Below are 19,796 nucleotides of genomic sequence, written 5' to 3' on the forward strand. Positions count from 1 at the left end.
GGGGGGGGGGGGGGGGGGGGGCGGACAGAGAAAGAGAGAAAGACAGACTTGGGATTGAACCCAGGTTATTTTGCTACAGGTTGCTAAATTGCCCAGTCTGGCCTTGAACTTGCAATCCTCCTAGCTCAGCCTACAGGAGTGCGCCACCACCCAGCTCGCAGAACACATTTTGAGCTACAAACCTTCAAACACCCAAGCCTGTGAATCCTTGTTTCTGCAGAGAGCCCTTGTTCCTGGAAAGGATTCCAGGAGGCTGCCTTTCAACTATCCCTGAGAGACAGCTCACCACTTTGGTGGAATCCAATATTAATAATCACGATCACCATCATGTAGTGAGCACTTACTGAGTGTTTCACAGGTGACATTTCATTCGAGATCTCAGTCGCCCTGGGAAGTGTTTCCTAGATGAGGCTTATGAAAGAGGTACAAGGATTCTGAGAACTGGCCCAGTGTCACACAGCTTGGAAGAGGAAGAGGCCAAGTTGCGATTTGAACCCAGGTCTGTCTTGCTTTTAGGCTTCTAGTGCTGAAATACCGGAAAGTACTTCCCATTTCCACCCCAGGAAAAGTAGTGTTGGAGTCAGACGAGGATCACCAAGAAGAAGGCTCAGATCTGTTTGAGCCCAGAGCCAGCACAGTTCCCCTCCATGGCTCGCAAAGCCCAGAGCTGCACTAGCTCTTAGGCAACACAGCTCTGGAAACTCACCGAACCTGCTCGTCTCCCCAAGATCTTCCCAAATCCACTCTCACTGAGGTGAAATCTGGCTCCTGGTGTACCGGCCTGGGGAGAAACAACATGGCCTCCTCCCCTTCCCTTGGCTGCTGAGGCCTGTGGGGCGTGGCCTCTACCCAGGGCAGACTTGCCATGCACCCTCGCCCTCCCCTTTGCTTCCTCCTCTGCCTCCTTAAGGTGCATTCAGGTGAAGAGCCTCCATCTGCAGGCCATGCCAGTCTCCTCAGGCCACCTGTGGTCTGGCAGCCTGGCAGTCTGGCACCCCGGAGCCTCTTTGGTGGACTCGGTCCTGGGCACTGTGGAGGTACAGGATGAGGAGGTGTTTTCTGGGCCGGAGATGGATGGACTGCTGGACGGACGGGCTGCTGGACACCCTGGATGAATGCTGCATGAGCTCCTATGCTCTGGGAGACTCTGAGAGTCAGCTCAGGCCCTGCCAGGGAAGAGCTCTGGCTAGAGCTCTATCCTTGGGCCTGGGTCCAGTCAGGGTGACCTTGGAGAGCAGTGGGGGGTCTGGCCAGGAACCCTGTGGAGATTTGTCATCAGTGCCCCTCACATCCTCAGTGTGTGTGGGATGAGCTCCCTCTCAACGGACCTCAGTGTTCCCTCTACTACCACCACCACCCCTGTGTCCTCCTTGCCCCCACAAAACCTGGGTCCAAAACCAGAGTGCCGAGAGCCTGGAGGCTCCTCGGAGGGAGGCTGCCCACCACAGGGCACCTTTCAAATGCTCTAAAGGCCTTAGTTATCTCAGGCAAGAGGAAGGAAGCCATTTCCTTTTGCCCTAGGGATGAAATCCATAGGGGATGGGTGCTGTGTGGAGACGTTAGTTCTGCATCTTGGCCACAGCTGCCCCGACAGGTCTGTGGGCATCATCGTTCTTGACCCCTCCCTCACCCCACCTCCAATCCACCAGCACAACCCCTTGGACGTTCCTCGAAGATAAATGGCAGATCTACTTACTTCTCTCACACCATGGCCAGCCTAGGCCAAGCCACCTTTAGTAGGCCAGCCTAAGGAATCCTTTCAAACAGAAATCGGATCAAGTGGCCTCTCAGTCCAAACCATGTCACTGCACAGAGAGGAACCTCACCCTCAGCGTGGCCCCAGAGAACCTGCACGGCCTGGCCCTGTTGAGATTGCCAGCCCCCTGTCCCAGCCTGCACTCATAAGGTTCCACCCTGCAGCTCACATCAGCCCTGTCTCCTGGGTTTCTCACAGGCCCTACAAAGCCTAGAACTTCCATTTTTTTAGGCTTTTGAAATTTATTTAGACGAACTAAAGATTGAACCCAGGGCCTCCTGCAGGCTACACATGTGCTCTACCACTGAGTTGCATCCCTAGCACTTTTAACTTTTTTAAAATTTTGAGATAGGGCTTCCCTAAATTGCCCAGGTTGGCCTTGAACTTGTGATCCTCCCACCTCAGCCTCCCAGGAGGCTGGGATTACAGGTGCTCAGTGCTGCACCCGTCATTCCTTCTTCCTTCTCTTCCTTCTGCCTCAGCTGCCCTTTAGCTCTCTCACCTCTACCAAACCTGGGCTCAGTACTGTCCTGTCAGCTATCGACACTCGAGTGTAAACTTGCTGACAGCACCAGTCCCAGGGACACCAGGGGATGAAGTGAAGGGATCTGACCTTATAAAAGGATATTGGACATCGGGTAAGGAAACGATTTATTTCCAGGGGAAGGGGTGGGAAGGGAAGGTCAGGAGCATTACAGAGACCTGAAATCACTCCCGTCACTTTCTGGTCACTTTGCTCTAATTTGACTTCAATTGTGTGCAACAGAGATCAGCAGGAGTTGCACTGGAATCCAGTGTGCTGAAGTCCTGAGCCAGGGTGCATTTCTGACACCAGCTGATTGAGACCAGGGAAAGATGCACCCTTCTGCTCAGATCTTGGGGAAGATGCCTCAGACACACTCCATTCAGGAATAGGCACTTGGAGCAGGCATTCAGGAGGTTGATTCCCTTCTAGAACTATCTCTAGACAAGGAAGACACAGAGCAAGCTATAATGGGGTGGTTCTGAAATGCAGAGATGACATGAAGGAAGGGTCTGAGGTCAGATCCACGTTTACTTTCAAGAATAGGAAGGTCCCCCGTATGGCTGCCTCCTGCAAAACTTCACTGTCAGCCAGACCTGGTAGCTCTGGGGCCAGAGCCTGTGAATCTGGGGACAGGCTGTTGGGACAATGATGTGAGTCCAGGGCTTGGCTGCCTACCCATCTTTCAGCCCAGGTCAATGAGCTGTGATGTCAGCATTTTTTTTTTTTTGTATTGGGGATTGAATCCAAGGGCATTTTACCACTGAGCCACATCTCCAGCCCTTTTTATTTTTTTATTTTATTTTGAGACAGGGACTCACGAAGTTGCTTAGGGCCTTGCTATGTTGCTGAGGCTGGCTTTGAACTTGTGATCCTCCTGCCTCAGCCTCCTGAGTCACTGGGATTACAGGCATTTGCTTGACTGGGCTGTCGACTTTTAAGAAACAAGCTCTCTGCTGCTTCAAGTTGGCATGGGTGCAGGAGCAGCTGCAAGTGCCAGGCAGAAGGCACTGTGAGAGCTGAATCAGCACGGAGGAGGTGGAGCCTGTGTTTGTGTCCTGCGGCAAAGTCACCAAGAGAAGCAACCTTGAAGCATTAGCCCTCTTTGCAGTGTGCACACACTTTCTATGCATTAACTGCTTGGAACGTCTCCCTGAACCATGCTTAATCCATTTGACAGATGAGCAAGGGACGCTGGAAGCTGAGTGCACGTGACTGGGACAGATAACCCAGTTCATGCACACATGCACGGAGCCTGCTCCCTCCCTTCAAGGGTAGCTTTGCCACAGGAGCCTGTCTCAGAGCTTCCTGGTTCTAACTCCTGCCTGCTCAACTCTCTGTGGTCACCTAGCCCTTCCACCTCACTCCACCAGCTCTTGCTGTTACTCATACACATTCTTGGTCCCCCACTCAGGTCACTGTCCTTATTGTCCCCTCAACCTGGCACCCTTGGGACCCTGATCTTCCCCTGCCTGGCCAAGTTCAGATGTCACCTTCACAAGAGGCCCTTTTCAGCCACTGAATCTCAGATGTCCTGATTTATCTTACCTGCTGCATGACCTGTTTTTTTTTTTTTCTTTCTGACACTTATTGCTATTAGAAATTGCTCATTTCTTTGTTTTCTGACTTTCCCAGTGGAATGCAAACTTCCTGAGAACAGTGTCCTGGCCTCCTGTTCTCAGCCATATTGCCAGCGCTTAGAGCTAGGTCGGCACTCAGTAGGTGCTCAATAAATACCTGCAGTAAGAATGAATGAACACAGCTCTTTCATGTAGTGTTCAGAGCAGGATGCTGACAGCAGGCCCTGAGAGTTGCCGGCCTCAGATTACAGAGTGGGAGAATGAGTTTGGGGGTGGGGTGGGGAGCTGTAATTATAGCACGAGAAGACCCAGCACCTCCAGGGGAGGACGGAGGGGTGCCATGCAGACCTATAATCATGTTGACCTTTTTAAAACCCCAGCATTACCAGCAGACCTTTTCCATCATGTAGCTTTATCTTTTCCTGCCATCCCAGGTTACCAGTGGGGCCCAGAAGCTTCCCAGTCCCTCTCCTTTAGGGGCTGCAGTGCCTGCCAGCATCTTTGACCTGTTGTCTCTGTAAAAGCTTCCAGGACCTTGGGCGAGGGTTTTCCTAGGCTGGTGCCTGGGGGAGGCACACAGAAACACCTAAGCCCAGCAAGAGGGTCAGCCCTCCAGACACTATGGACCAGCTCTAGCTAAGGCCATCCCTCCCCCAGCTTCCTTCTGTGCCAAACAAACACCGGATCTGCTGTGCAGGGCTCAGAAGGCAGGGAGGAGGAAGGCCCGGGAGCGTGTGTCTGCAGTTCACCCAGAGCCCTCCCACATGGGGGCTCCCCATGCCTCTTCGTTAAGGGGCCAGAAAGGAAACTGGCAAGCTGGTACAAAAGAACCAAGCATGCCCGCTGTCTAAAAATACACCCCTCAAGGTGCGAAAGGTCACCAGGCTGTCTCAGGCTGGCAGTTCCCACCTTGATCATGGTTAGAGGTTCACTTTTCTCCCTGAGCAATCCCGCTTCTTCCTGACTCATGGGTCCAGAAATAGGTACAGTTATGGGTGGGGCTGGGTCTGCTATTAGGACATGGGGCTTTCTGAAACCCAGGGACCTGGTAGCCAGCACAGACACACATGTGGCTTGCAAGGGAGGGGACCTCGCATTGCCTTTGTAGAGTGAGTTCTGCTCTTTCTGCTCCACTGCCTGACTTCTGAAGTCCCTTGGTCCCTGGTTGGAGTTGTTTGCTTTTTACATCAGCAGCTACACACTCTATTTCACTCTGTAATGACCATTTCCTCCCAGGGAGCAAGCTCGGGATACACAGGAAATCTACTCCAATCCCAGGATGGGCAACAGGAGATGGATTTTCCACAATAGTCTTTTAAAGCAAGGCAGAAAGTTCCATGTAAACAGTAAGCTGTCCTCAGAGTCTGCTGACCCCAACAAGCTTGGCCCAATATAAAAAAGAACTTCATTTCTGCCCACCCATCCCCAAGGCAGGAGGTCCCAGAGAGCACCAGATAACTTTCAGAGAATTCTTGGGTTTCTTGTAAACAAGGCAAGAAAGGCCTTTTCAAAGGTGTTTGCAAAGGGGGTGTCTTACCCTAGAGCAAAGAGCAGGTTTGCTTCCTACCCATTGTAAGAGATATGGGGTCCCTAAGATCTGGGTTTCTTGCTTATAATGCAACCCACCTTATGAAAAAGGCATTGATCTGAGCTCACTGTGTCACACCTGTGGAACCTGAAGGCATTGGGAACTAAGGCACATGTGAGGATGTTCATGCTGGTTATTGTCCTGGGATAAAGTCTTTCGTTTCTGACCCCGGGGTCTTTTGTTTTCTGTGGCACCTGTGAAATCATGGCAAGCTAACTTAATTGGCTTACAAATTGGTAAAAATCTCAGACTTTTCACAGTGTTTGACAGTGCTGTTCTTTTATCAAATGAATGAGGTCAAGGTGACTGTCCAATCTCTAAACTCTAGGTCTGCCCTGTTTCCAGAAAAATCTGGAGAAGTTCCAATTCTAAAAATGAATGTAAACCAGATTTGAAAAAAAAAAAAAAAAGAATTACTTATAAAAGAAAGTGGTTTTTTGCTTTGCAACAGGATTTCTCACATGCCTCTTTTTAAATAGAATACCACTGAGGACACCTACAAGATGATGTGATTTGTCTGAAAGAGCTGAATTTGTGTAGAAGAATTCAGGAATAAGCTCTCATGGAAAATAAATTTTACCTGCACCTTTTGTTGTTGTTGTTGGAGGTGGGAAAGCCAAGCAGTATGGCCCGAGAGTGAAGCTTCTTGGGGGGTAGTCTCAGGCAATGGCCTCCTTCCTCAAGGCCGGATGGCATGCTTGTTTAAAGGCACTCCACCTCCTTAACATAAGTCAGTCACTCAGCTCTGTGGTCCAGCTAATTGAGTTGTGCCAATATCAATTTCCTGGTTTTGATAACATACTGTAGTTACGTAAGATGTTACCATTGGCAGGAGGGATGCGATGGTGGAAAGTGAGTTGACCTCTCCCTCTCTCTTGCTTTCTTGTGTTTCTTTTTTGTGGTACTGGAGATTGAACCCAGAGATACTCTATCACTGAGTTATACCCCAGCCCTTTTCCCTCTCATGCTTTTTAGTTTTTATTTGGACAGACCCTTGCTAAGTTGCCCAGGTTGGCATCAAACTTGCAATCTTCTGCCCCAGCCTCCCAAGTTGCTAGGATTACAGGTGTGTACCACCATGCCCAGCTCGATCTCTCTTTAAAATGGGAACAATGCCATCTGCCCTATAGTATGGAGATGGAATGTAGTGTGCCTAGCATTTTTGCAACATTTGGTTTCTAGGATTATTTCAAAATAAAAAGTTAAAAATGCATATGATTTAGGAAACCAAATAGCCAATCCTGTTAGGTTGATAGTTAAATGGAGATAGTGCTCTGAAGGCCTTATTTGTAATCATATTAAAATAATAATACTCTAAGTTTTAAGAAAAAAATCAATTACTTCGTGCTAGTGATCTCAACTACTCAATGAATGAGAAAGCCCTTACAGGTCACCTAAGGCCACATAAGGTTCAGGCCACTTCCTTGCCTCACACAGGGCACTCCTGATGCTCATGATGGCAATGACAGCTGGGGGAGGGACTGCTGGGTACAATGTCTCAAGTCCCTAAACTGGGAGGTGTGGAGGCCAGAGGGAAGGGTAAAGGCAGAACTTAGTGGAGACTGGCTGTGACAATTCCCCCTGGCCAAGGAAAGACCCGGGACATGGCAAGAACAGCACCTACCATGTGTCTAGCCCATGACAGACGTGTGAAAGAAGTAGACAAGGGCCTTGTCTCAAAGGGAGGCCACAAAGGTCAGCCAGAGAGCTAGGTGTCACATAACACAGGTTTGGAGGCCAGGCCCGGAGGGGTCCCTTCCATCTCTGGCATCCACTGTCACTCCCAAGGTGGGCACATCCTGGAGTCACTCTTCCTACCACAAAACCCACATGAGTTTTCCCCCTGAGTAAGCCTTGCTGGAGAACTGCCTGCCCCACGTGGGCACCCTAACTCTCCTTGGCCTTCCCATGGGCACTGCAGACTGGAAATTCCAGTACAGTCTTCAGCCAGTCAGAAAAGCAGTTCTAGCACTGGTGAAAATAATTGAGTGTCCTTCCAAAAGAAGTCCCCCTACAACTCTTATGTCAGATCTGATTGACATGAAAATGTCAATAATTGGACTGGCCCCTGGACCCCCTGTAGGCCCCAAGCCCTACCTCTACCAGTGTCACTGCACAACACCCAAGAGCTAATGGGCCTCATCATGTCTCTGTCCAGGTGGCTCAGAACAGAGCAGTTGGACTGAGACTCCAAACACCTACAGACCCCTCCCAGGAAGCAGAAATGCTCATCACATCCCAGCACCTCTATAGCCCAAACTGAGACCCTCTGGGAAATAATGCATGCTCTGTTTCCTCTGCTTGGATTTTCCATCCCCTGAAATTCCAGCTGAGGCAAAGGGCTGACAGAGCTGTCCCCAGGGCTTCCTGCTAAGCTTCCCTAGGGTGGCAAGAGAGTTTGCATTTGCTGGGGTTCTGCTGAGTTCCTACTGCCAGAGGTGAGCCTAGGGGAATTGGCAGGTGACCTCAGACACCATCCCCCAAGGCAGGGAGGTGGAAACAGAGCCTCAAAGGGGTGTCAGGTGACACAGCAGAGGCTGAGAGATTACCAGAGAGTGTCACTGCTCAAGTCACACAGCTGCCTACTTTCTCAGAGGTGTATCCTCAGTCATTGGGAGCCACCATTCCTATACTTCATATCCTCCAGGGCAGACAAGGAATGAACAATATGTCCTTCAGATGGGTCAACTCTATGCCCTGGCCCCCAGTGGGATCAGAAGGAGTCTGGACTTAGCTGCCCCTACCTCTCTGCCTCACTTCTTCCCCTGCTCTGTCCTGCTTGCCTCCCTGCTGTGGGAAACTCACAGGCGAGAGCACAGTCTCCAAAATCACTTGCAGATCCATGTTCCTCACTGACCTTCACTTATATCCTCTCCTCTGAGGACTCCCTTTGATATAGCAGGAGGGGTAGGGTGGGAATCCTCATGGTTCCCAGCCTGGTTCTGATTGTGTTGGGCTCTTTTGCCCCCATCCTTTCCCTTCACATTCAAAGTGAGGAGTGAGTACAGTAGGAAGGGGGTAAGGTGGATTCCTGTGAGCAGGAGGAAGTCCCGGGACCTGGGATGGGGCTTGGGAGCTCTGGGATGGGTTCCAAATGGCCAGCAATGGCATTCTGAAGTCCTGGAGAGTGAAAAAGCAAAGGACAGGAGTTTAAGGGAGAACACTAGTATGGGAGGGCTGAGAGGGAGCCAAGCCAGGACGAGGGAGACTTTTCTTTTGGAGACGGGGAGTCAACCTCACTCCCCTTGACAATACCTCCACTATTCACAGTCACCTGTATTTGGGGGCTGGAAGGTGTTCCATGCTTGACTTTTCTCAGCAGGTGGGATGAGGTGGGGGCAGGTGACTTTACCAACAGCTGCCATTTGTTGAGCGTTGACTATGGGACTGTGCCAAGTGCTTCACGTGAATTCTCTTAATCCATACTCCAGTCCTTTAGAGCAAACTGAACTTTGAATAGAGCCTGAGTCTCACAGCAGCCATTGGGTTATTGTCCCTCCAGGCAGCCTGCGTGGAAAGAGCCTTGGTCCCAATGTCAGGCCTAAGAGTTCTGGTGTTGGCTATGCCTCCTGGCTTCATGCTTTGTGCAAGTCTATTAGCATCCCTTGGCCTCGATTTCCTGGCAAAATGGGACAGTAACCTTACTGGGAGGATCAAATAAGATTATACATGACTGTGTGGTATGAAACACCAGGTGTGTGAGGCATTGGTAATAAGGGCCGGCATTCATTTGGCACCTACTGGGGTCAGCCATAGTTCTAAGCACTTGAGATGCATTGATTCATTTCATCTTATACAACAGTCTCACAAAGTAGATATTGGTATCATCCCCATTTCTCAAATGAGGAAACTAAGGCATAGAGAGTTTAATACAACAAGTAACTGCCAGAGCCAGAGGTCCAGGGCTGACCATAGGCGGCCTGACCCCTGAGACATGGGACTGGGTGGCAGCTGTACAAAGCTGTGTCCTTCACCCCACGCTCCAACCCCACTAGCCTCCAGGGGTCAGATCCTGGGAACCCCTTTCAGGGAGGCCTTTGCTGACCTCCTCAGCTCACAGTGAGTTCTCTGAGCTCCAGTCCTTTCACACTCACAATTGCATGATGGGAGAAGGCCACATCCTGCATTATATGGTTCTCTGATTATGGAGATGGCCTTATCTTGCACCGTATTGAGGGTTCCTTAGATGAAGATCTCCCCTTACTGGCCAGGCCAGCCCTGCCCCTCCTAAAGAGCTCACTGGCTGACAGCAAGGAGCTTTTCCCCTTGGAGCTACTGCCAAGAAAGAAGTGGAAGAAACAGCCCATTTTTGAGCAAAAGGGTAGCCTTCATGGCCCAAGGCCAGGTTCACCACTACACTGCAACAGGGAACCACCCTGTCCTCCTGTTACCTCTAGGACACTTACGCCCACAGCACCCCAGCTGGGCTCCCACTTCCAGGTGAACAGAGCATGCAGACTGTGCTGGAGGAGCATCTAAAGTTGTTGTGGACCTAGATGTTGGCTATTCCAAATTCCCTTGGGATTCAGTATGAAGCCAAATGAAGCAAGAAAGTCAGCCTATAGCAACTTGGAGGCTAGGAACAGAGAAGCCATATTCTGCCTCTGTGGAAGGAGGAGGCCAGGGGTTGTTAGGGTCTGTAAACAAGTCAAGATGGCGCCTGGCATTTTGCCAGAGGGAGTGGTTTGTGAAGTAACGCCAGCGAGCCATTAAGTGTGGAGATTCCTTATTGGTTGACTGCTGTATCTAGTTTATGTTAATTAAGATAAGCTGTGTGGAATGTATATATACCCCTCCTGTCCTACAATAAACGGCTCCCACTCCTGCTGTATCAATGTACACAAGTTGCTGGCAGTTCCCACCCCCCGGTTATTTTGCTGCAGCCGGACTGCGGCAAGGGGTGAGATCCCTACATGCTTATTTCTGGTCTTCAGAAACTATGGGGTTTAGATGTTCCTCCTTTATAGCTAATTCTCTCCAGCTCTAGCACAAGTCTCTGAGGACAGGCAGTGGTACGTGCTCTGGCCTTTTGATGCTTTGGAAGATGGGGGTGAGTAAGGGCATCCTTCACAGGGGGGCCACTCTGTGGCCCCCAAGTCTGTTTTCAAGTCAACAAGTAGGTACTGACTGTGGGCTGGGAATATGTCTAGGGCTAAGGATTGTCCTGGTGGCTGGCTTAGTGGGGGGGTCCATGGCCAGCATTAACCCAAAGGGAGGGAAGCTTCCCAGGAAACCCAAGCCCAGTGGCCTGGGGACAGGTAGAAGCCCAGGGGAGCCATAAGGCAATATTATCCACTAGTTTTAATGCAGAGACCAGGTGTGGGATAAGGGACCTGAGTTCACGCCTCAGTTCTGCCACCGCAATGGGCAGTTACTTAACCCCTCTGAACCCTCAAATCTTCCTCTCTTTGGGGAAATGATAATTCCCACCTTGGTGGGAAGATCTGTACATGAAAACAAATAGAGAAGCACTCTGTAATCACGCTGCAGGTCTGCACAAACCTAAGGCATCGTAGTAATAGCAGGCCAGGCACACCTGAGGCATCTTCCTCTAAATTACATGACATAATCAGTTGTCTGAAACAGTCCAAATTGATGTTGTGGTTAATGTCCTGGCCTTTATGGCCAGACAAGAGTTGGGTTCAAATCCTGTCTCTGCCAGAATAGAGGGATGTCACATGAGTGTGTAATGACTTGTGAGGCCTTCCGGAGCTCAGATCTGAGGAGTGTGCTCAGTTTGAGGTGACTTACAACTGGAATGGGAGGCAGTAAGAACAGTTCTGCCTACAGTTCCTCTTCCTTTCCTAGAACCTGGCCTCTTATGAAAAGGAAGCTAAACTCCAAGAGCCTGAGAAACTCCTCAGAGGCTACAAGCCGGAAGTCAGCAGACATAGGACTAGAAGGCTGGAGAAGCCACTTGGAAGACAGTGGCCTTCAAAATCAGGGGCTTCCAGATCCCCTGGGGATGAATAAAGTGCAGATTTATAGGCCAAACCCACATGGTTTTTCTGGCTTAGCAGCTGACCTCTCGACCTATAAGTGCCCTTCTCAAAGTCACCTTCAGCCCCTTGTGGGGCCACCTGAGCTTACCTGGGAGGAAGGGTATGATCCTTTGCTTGGGGTCCTTCTGGCCACCTTCTATGGGGAATTTATCCAGAAGCTGCATCTAAGGAAGCAGACAGACAGAGAGACAGAATTCAGAAGACTAGACTGCCCTCAGCGCCCCTTCCCCACCCCACCCCACTCCACTGCCCACGGCGCTCACACGGATGAGTGACGCCTGAAATCCCTCATTTCACAGACGATTAACAAACCACATGGGGCATGAGAGGGATGAGGCCAGGGCTCTCCATGCATCAAAGAGGGTGTCTGAATAGTCTCGGGAAGGGGGAGGTGTCTGGAGACTCCCAAAGTAGTGAGGCTGGGCCAGGGACCAGCAGGCCTTCAGGCCAGACTGGGGTTGCCAGATGCTTCTTTGGGCTCAGTTCTTTCTTTCTACATCTGCGGGTGAATCCTTTAGCCACCGGCCATCCCAAACTCTCCTGGGCCAGGATGGAGGAAGGCCCCACCTGGTACTTCAGACAGACCACCCACCTTCTAGAACTGCTCTGCAGAAACAGACCCAGATGTTATTTTAATTGCAAAACTAAATCTATCTCATTGTGCCCACTGCTGGAAGACCCCTTCCTCTGCTTCGTCCCCTCCTACCCTGAGATTGCTACTGTTTTTCTAGGGACATACCCACTGGAAGAGTTTCCAGGAGAAACACTGTTTTTTTCTTTAGCTATTCTGGGCTGAAATTCTGTGTAAACTGGAAAAACACACAGGAGGCAGGGCTCCTGTGTGTGCAGTTGATCTCAGTTCTAAGGCACAGGCGGGAAATGCAGCAAAGGGGCTCCAGCCAGAATCTAGTCTTGCTGCCCCAGCTGTGTGACCCTAAGCAAGGCAGGGAACCTTCCTTCCTCAGCTGAGCCCTGGGTACCATCCTTGGTAGAATGAGAGGATCAGTCACATGGTATCTAAAGTCCATTCATTCTTCCATTCCTTCAAATCTTTACTGAGCCCATATTTAGAGTACTAGGCACCAAAGAAAGAAGCTAGGGGCCAGGGATGTAGCTCGGTGGCAGAATGCTGGCCAAGCACAGATGAGGACCTGGGTGGCATCCCCAGTACTGCAAAAAGAAAAGAGCCGAAGTTTGCCCACAGGGAGTTTACATTCTAGTGGAAAAGGACAAATGAAAAGGAAATAGGTCATGTCAGGAGAGATACATGCAATGAAAAAAGTGAAGTAGGGTAAGGCACTGGAGCAAGATCAGGGTTGTTACTTCATCTGCAGTGGTGAGGAAGTCCTTATGAATCCAGAAGCAATTCAGCAGAGACCCACAGGAGCAGAGGAAGCAAGCCACTCTGGAGGGGGAGGATGTTTCAGGAAAGAAGAACAGGAAGGCAAAGAGCCGGAAAACACCAATGTGGCTAGTGTGGCGTGACCAGGGCAGAGGGACAAGCAATGAGAGGCAGGATGGGCTAGAATGTAGAAGGCCTTGCAGGCTATGAAGACTCAAGAGTTCATCCTGATGCAAGGGGAAGTTCTGAAGTTTTTGTGCAGAAGAGAGACACAAGCTGATCCATGTTTTGAAAAGGTAGCTCCAGCCCCAGTGTAGAGAACAGGCCAGCGGACGGAAGCCAGAAGACCAATTAGGAGCCTACTGACACCAGCAAAGACACCACTTCAAGGTGTTAGCACTGCAGGTGAAGGAGGTCCTAGGCTAGGTTGTATGTGTGTGCACCTCTGTCCATCTGTCCATTTATGTATCCAGCTCTACACAAGATTTCAGGATTTTCTCTTGCACAATCATTACGTGATATGCATAAAGCCCTTGTATGAAAGGGGATGGGAGAATTGGTGGATTCCATTCAAAACAAGACAGAGACTGCACCATGATTAACTTTCACTTCCCTGAATACAGATGGCTATTTAGCAAAAGCAAGCTCATGAGTTTTTCATGTTGTAACTTCAAATCTCAAACATTTAATAATCTCCTGCTACATGTAAATATAGCCACTGGGCTATAACTCTATACACTGTACTTAGTTTTTTTTCCATTAATTAATACATTTTCAAACAAATTCTGCTAACTAGAACTCCAATTTTCTCTTTCCTGTTTGCCTTGCTCATATTCTATTTTTATACATTTCATTTCTGTATTACATAAGAAATTCATGCTCACTGAGGGAAAAAAACTAGAAATTACAGAAGCAGCGGGTGGTCAAAAAAAGGAAAGAGAATCACTTATAATCTCTCTCCCTGAAAAGGCAGCATTAATATCGAGGGCTACGTATATTCTTTCCAGGCATTCTTCCATGCATGTAATTTATGAAATGAACACGTCGATGCTTTTACATTACACAATGAACATTTTTTCCATGTCAATGTACATTTCCATATCAGCATTCTCAATCATGACATGGAATTTCAGTGTTTGCATTGTTTATTTACCTACTCCCCTACTGTTGGATATTTAGGTTGTTTCCGACTTTCCGCTAACTGTATACAACATTAGATTGAACAACTTGTCCGTGGATCTCTGCACACTTCCTTTAGACCAACATATTTTTTTGAAAAAAAATTTTTTTGTTTTATCTTGTATTCTATGCATATTTTATAAGTGCCTTAAATGTTTTCCAGACCACTGAGAATAAATAGATGGATAACTATTATGCGTGGGTCAGGCCTGAGGCCTTCAAGCAACAGTTCCATAAGGTCTCTGAGGAGGAGGCAGAGACATCTGAGGAGTAATGTAGGCCCAGGGGCATGCCCAGGTATGAAGTGATCTGTCCTTACCTGTACCACTTCTCTCCCCAAACAGGGTGACCAGCTGCACCATAACAAGCTGTGGAACCTTGCCCAAGTGGCTGTCTCTCTCCAGAGCTTACAGTATAGAAACTTAAATTTAAATTTCCCTCCAGCTCTGCTATATACATTTTCTATGACTCCTACGTTTTGCTTTCAGACTCACATTGTCACTAACTGAGAATGTGGTGCTGAAAGGAGTGGGCGGGGCAGGTGACATTCACAAATCACGTCTTTCCTCCCCAAACACTGACATATACTGACATATGCCTTGTAGGTGCCAGGCCCTCTGTTAGAAATAAGTCCAATCCCAGTGCTGGCATCAAGGGGCTCCTGCAGCCCAGGGCTGCGGGACATGCATGCAAAGTGCTGGCAGCAGTGAGAAGGCTGGTTCTGTGGGCCTGGGCAGGGCCCTGGGCCTCGTTTCTCGCCAGCTTGCAGGTGCTGTTGAAGCTGCTGGTCTGTGGGCCACACTCTTAGCAGGAAAGCTCTACAGTACTACTGTCCACATGGCAGCCCCTGGCCACATGTGGCACTGAGCACTTAGAACGAGACTGGTCCAAAATGAGATGTTTTGCATGTGTCAACTGTACACTGGATTTCCAAGGCTTAGCATGGAAAAAATGTGAAATGTGAAAGAATTCTGTGCTGATTGCATGATGATATTTTAGATCAGGATATCAATAAAATTATTTAAATAATTCTTTTCACCTATTTCCTTTTTATATCTTTAAGCAGCTACTAGAAATTTTTAAATTACATACGTGGCTGTTTCTGTTGGACAGTGCTGCTCTAGAGCGTGATGGCTCTCGGAATGTGTGGTGAGGTCTCTGCTCATCTGATTTGCATGGGGGCCCGTTGGTTAAAAATGCAAGTTCCTGGGCCCCACCTGGAAGCATGTGAAACTTTGATCTGGTGCTAGAGACAGACGAGGAAAGTCCAGAGTGATGGAGAATGGAAAGGATATAGAATAGGAGCCCATGGGAGCTGAAGGGAGAGGTCAGGAGAGGCTTCCTGGAGGAGGCAAGTCAGCTCTGTCTTAGACAAGTGACAGTCACAACCTGTGTCTTCCTAGTCAAAGGGCAGTCTGAATTCCCTCACTGGGTTCCTGTGCCTCCTGGAAGGAAGGGTCATGTGACAGCCTGGCAAATAAGTAGGCAGATTCGATTTTCCTCCACAAGGCCTCCAGAGGGGTGCTTTGCAGCAGCCTCTCACCTACCTTTTCTTTCAACGGCAGATTTTCCTCGTCCTGCACCTCTGGTTCCATCTAGCCCTCCCCTCCCCTCCTACTCCCAGGCCAACATAAGCCCATCCACTGAGACTCCTGGATCAACCAGTCCACTCCAGGGCTGTGAGCCCCTAGCTGGCCTGCTTCCTACCTCTAGTCCTCAGGAGCCCAGTCCAGCCCTGTCACCTATTCCTACCATCATGGCTAAGCCAGCAGGACCTTGGTGTTGGCCCTCCCCATCAGTCTTCCCTAGAGCCCACTGGCCATGGGAGAAGGAAGTCCAGCTAACCAGCTGCCAGTGACAGTTTCTCTGCCCACAGGTCACCTTTCAAAGAAAGCAAATTCCCTGGCTCTGATTCCACAACAAATCAAATAAAAGCACCCAGCCAAGCTGCTTCTGTGTAGCCACAGCAGAGCTGCGCCATGCAGCCTCTTGGCCCACAAGATGGCGGATGGTGGGCAGTGGGACCTTGCTTGACACACAATGCAAATGTTGCCCCTTCTGGGTGACCAGGAAGACAGCACAGTGGGTTCTTTGACCTGGTCAGTGGCTGATGTGCAGGGTTAGGTTCCACAGATAAAACAACTGCATGAAAGACTGAGTTGAGGGGGCTGTCTGCTGGAGTCCCCCGACTAGGCCTTCCGACTAGGCCTTCCGTGAGGAAGCCTGGGTGCGTGGGCAGTGAGGAAGGAAGACTCCGCCCAGCAGGGAGCTCTGCAGCCACCTTTTCAGGCAGGAAGTGGAGTCTCCCAGCAAGGCCCTTACTCAGGCTGGAAGAAAAACAGATCCCATTGCCAGGATCCTTTTTGGAGTGAGGCGTCCGGCTAATGGAGCCCCTTGCAACTTCTCAGAGTGGGGAGGAGGCTGGCTGTTTACCTAAGGGGTGGCTGGTGTGAGAGATACAGGACAGTGCGGCTCCAGGAGCTGGTTCCAGCCAGAGAAAGCTGATTCGGCAGCTCTCCTCGGCAGGGCTCTATACCAATAAACACCAGGAGAGGAGGGTGGGCCCTGGCCCAGCTTAGGCACATCTGTAACCCAAGAGGCCCACTCCTAGCCTGCAGAGAGGGTGGAGTTCCCAGAGACTTCAGCCTTGGTGCCCCAGTCTCCAACCTCAATCCCTGTGACCCTCTACATCAGGAACAAGAGAACATTACAAGAAGATGGCAGGTTCCCTGACTTAAAAATTCCCCTTAAAAAGGGACAAGGCCACCCAATCTCCGAGGAACCAAGAGAGATCTAGGAAAACCTCAGAATTCATCTGTCCACTCACTGAGCACTCAGCAGTCCCTGTGTTAGATGCTGGGGACACCTCAATGAGCATCACGGAGGCAGGAGACAGCAATAATCAGAGCAGCTTTTCTTAAAAGTGCTCACCCCTTGAGGCTTAAAATGCACTTCCCTGTTCTCTTCTGTTCTTTTATGACCTTACAAGTGACACTGGCTTTAATAAGTCTTCCTTTTTGAATCCCAGCAGCCCTTGTGCTTTTCATACCCTACCTCACCACATCAGGTGGTCTCCTGGGATTTGCTCCTTAGTACAAGTTCATCCCATTGCTCAAGAGGAAGCACCCTCCTTCACCCTTAATGGTCTTGGCTCCCTTGTTGAGCCAATCTGATATGAAGATCTAGAAATACCAGATCTGTAAGGGACCGATTAGCACCTCCACAGCGATATCAGCAAATCCTAACTTTGGGGAAGAGTGAGTTGAGTGAAATTCTCTGTTCAAATTAAATCCAACATCAAACCTCAATACCTAATTTCTTTGGGTATAGATATCCTATCACTTCAGAACAATTTGCTGAAAAGAATCTGTTTCCCATTGAATTAATTATCTTAATGCCTTTGTCAAAAATAAATACATATATGAGGTTGTATTTCTGAACTTTATGCTATTATATATAATATATATATTATATATAATATATTTATATATATATATTGTATAAATGAACACTTTTCAGGTAGAGGCCAATGATTGTCATATCTATATTCTAGATATATCTATCAATCTGCTCCTTGGCTGCCATGGGCTGAGAAGGATATCTATCTACAGATATATAGATAGATATTGATATAATCAATCATATGGAAAAATATATATCTTGACACCACACCATTCTTTCTTGATCCTGTAGATTCTAGTAAGTATGTGAACAGCTGTTATGTCGATACTTTTAATAAGTATCGAGATCAAACTTCTTCTGCTGCTTTTTCAAAATCAATTTGGTCATTCCCCCCTCAAGACCCAGGCACTGAAATTGAGAGGGGACCCAATCCAGACTCCAAAGTTCTTAATAAGTTAAAGAAGTCTTCCTTGGCCATTGTTATGGTTTGGACATGAGATGTCCCCTGAAAAATGCATGTTAGACAATATAGAAATGTTCAGAGATGAAATGATTAGATTATGAGAGCTATAACCTGATCAGTGGATTAATCCATTTGATGGATTAATAATTTAAATAGATTACTGAGTGGGAACTGTAGGCAAGTGGGGTATGGCTGGAGGAAGTAGATCACTGGGGACATGCCCTTGGGGATCATATTTTGTCCCTGGTTCCTCACTCTCTCTGCTCCTTGGCTGCCATGGACTGAGAAGCTTTCCTCAATCACACTCTTCCACCATCTTGTTCTGCCTCATCTCAGGCAATAGAGCCAGCCAACTATGGACTGAACCCATGAAACTGTGAGCCCAAAATAACCTTGTCTTCCTTAAGTTGTTCCTGTCAGGCATTCTGGTTACAGTGACAAATGCTGACTATCAGCCATTTCTGGAAAACATGCAAGCCTTCACCGCTTCAAATCCCTTCCCTATTAGCCTTTACCTAGGATGTTCCATGTACTGCACCAGCAGAATTCAGGAGTATGAATCCTGGTCCAGGATCTGATTGGGAGCTGGGATACCCACATGTGCAATAAGGCATTTACCTGGTATTAGATGAGTGTCCAGCTGCTGACAAGCTATGGGGAGGTGGGGGATCAATGCAGCCAGGTGAACAAAGTGAAAGAGAAAACAGAGGTAGGCTCTGAATAAAGGGGAACTGGCAAGAAGGGAGGAAGGCACCCCAGAGGGAGGAATGGCAAGCATAAAGGCTGTGGGAATACCAGAGCTGCTGCAGCAAGCAGTCAGGTGGGATTAAACAGACTCATTCATGAATTCCACAAAGTGCTGCCATGTGTCAGGGAAAGAAGTGGGATCCAGGGTGGAGGCTCCAGATCATTTATTCCAGAGATTTGGAGATGAGTACACAGTTGGCACCAGTGCTGGGTAAGGACAGCTGCCTGGCATGCCACTCACAGAGGTTGTGGGGAGGGCATCCTGAAGCAGCACTGGAAATGAGAATGTATGGAGAAAAAAGTCCTTTATAGAAGTCAGTTAGAGGATGGTGTTGCATGTGGTTGGAGTCTTTGGGGTGGGGGATGGGCAGGTGAGATGCCCCAGCCTGACAGAGTAGGGTCTGGGGACACAGAGCTGCCTCCTTCCCAAGACCAGGTGAGAATCTGATCCATTCCCTTGCATATTTTAGCTTCCAGAGGCCACTGTGTTCCTTGACTTGTGGCCCCTTCCTCTGTCTTCAAATCATATGTGTATCAGGGTGTGTGTGGTCTGACCATATTAGTTTGCCAGGGTCATTATAACAAAGTACCACAAAATAGGTGGTTTAAATGATACAAGTTTATTGTCTCACAGTTCTGGAGGCTGGAAATCAGAGACCAGGAGATTTGCAGAGCTGATTCCTTCTCAGAGCTGTGAGGGAGACTCTGGTCCACGACTCCCCACGAGTTTCTGGTAGTTGCCAGCAACCTCTGCTGCATCGTGGGCTTGTAGAAGCATCACCCTGATCTCTGCCTTTGTCTTCACATGGAGATCTCTGTGGGTGCCTGACTGTGTCTGAATGTCCCTTTTTAATAGGGACACCAGCCATAGCACATTAGGGGTCCACCCTACTCCAAGATGACCTCACCTCAACTAATTACATCTGCAAAGACTCTGTTTCCAAATAAGATCACATCCCAAGGTACAGGGGCTTAGGATTTCAATATGTGAATTTGGTGGAGGGCATATAACCCTTTAGTCCCCAACACTAACACACTTCTTAAATGACATATAACTGCTGGGCTGCAATGAGGCATGACTGTAGTCCCAGCCATCTGGGAGGCTGAGGCTGGAGAATCCTAAGTTTCAGGCCAGCCTGGGCAACTTAGGGCAAGCTTGTCTCAAAATAAAATGTAAAAAGGGTTGAAGATGAAGCTCAGTGGTAGACCATGTG

At 48.9% G+C, this 19,796-nt stretch overlaps 1 protein-coding gene across 3 annotated transcripts in view; it reads right to left on the reverse strand.

The window, feature by feature from the left end:
• The window catches only part of Sh3pxd2a (SH3 and PX domains 2A), a 215,097-nt gene that overhangs the window by 132,725 nt on the left and 62,576 nt on the right, over nucleotides 1-19,796 (reverse strand). For all 3 annotated transcript variants that reach the window (XM_048807272.1, XM_015494748.2, XM_015494747.2), the window contains exon 3: nucleotides 11,538-11,613. In XM_048807272.1, coding sequence (XP_048663229.1) covers nucleotides 11,538-11,613 — 76 coding nt within the window. The remainder of the gene's footprint in view (nucleotides 1-11,537; nucleotides 11,614-19,796) is intronic.

The sequence above is a fragment of the Marmota marmota genome, unplaced genomic scaffold (genome assembly GCF_001458135.2).
Source record: "Marmota marmota marmota unplaced genomic scaffold, marMar, whole genome shotgun sequence".
In the NCBI taxonomy this organism is placed as follows: domain Eukaryota; kingdom Metazoa; phylum Chordata; class Mammalia; order Rodentia; family Sciuridae; genus Marmota; species Marmota marmota.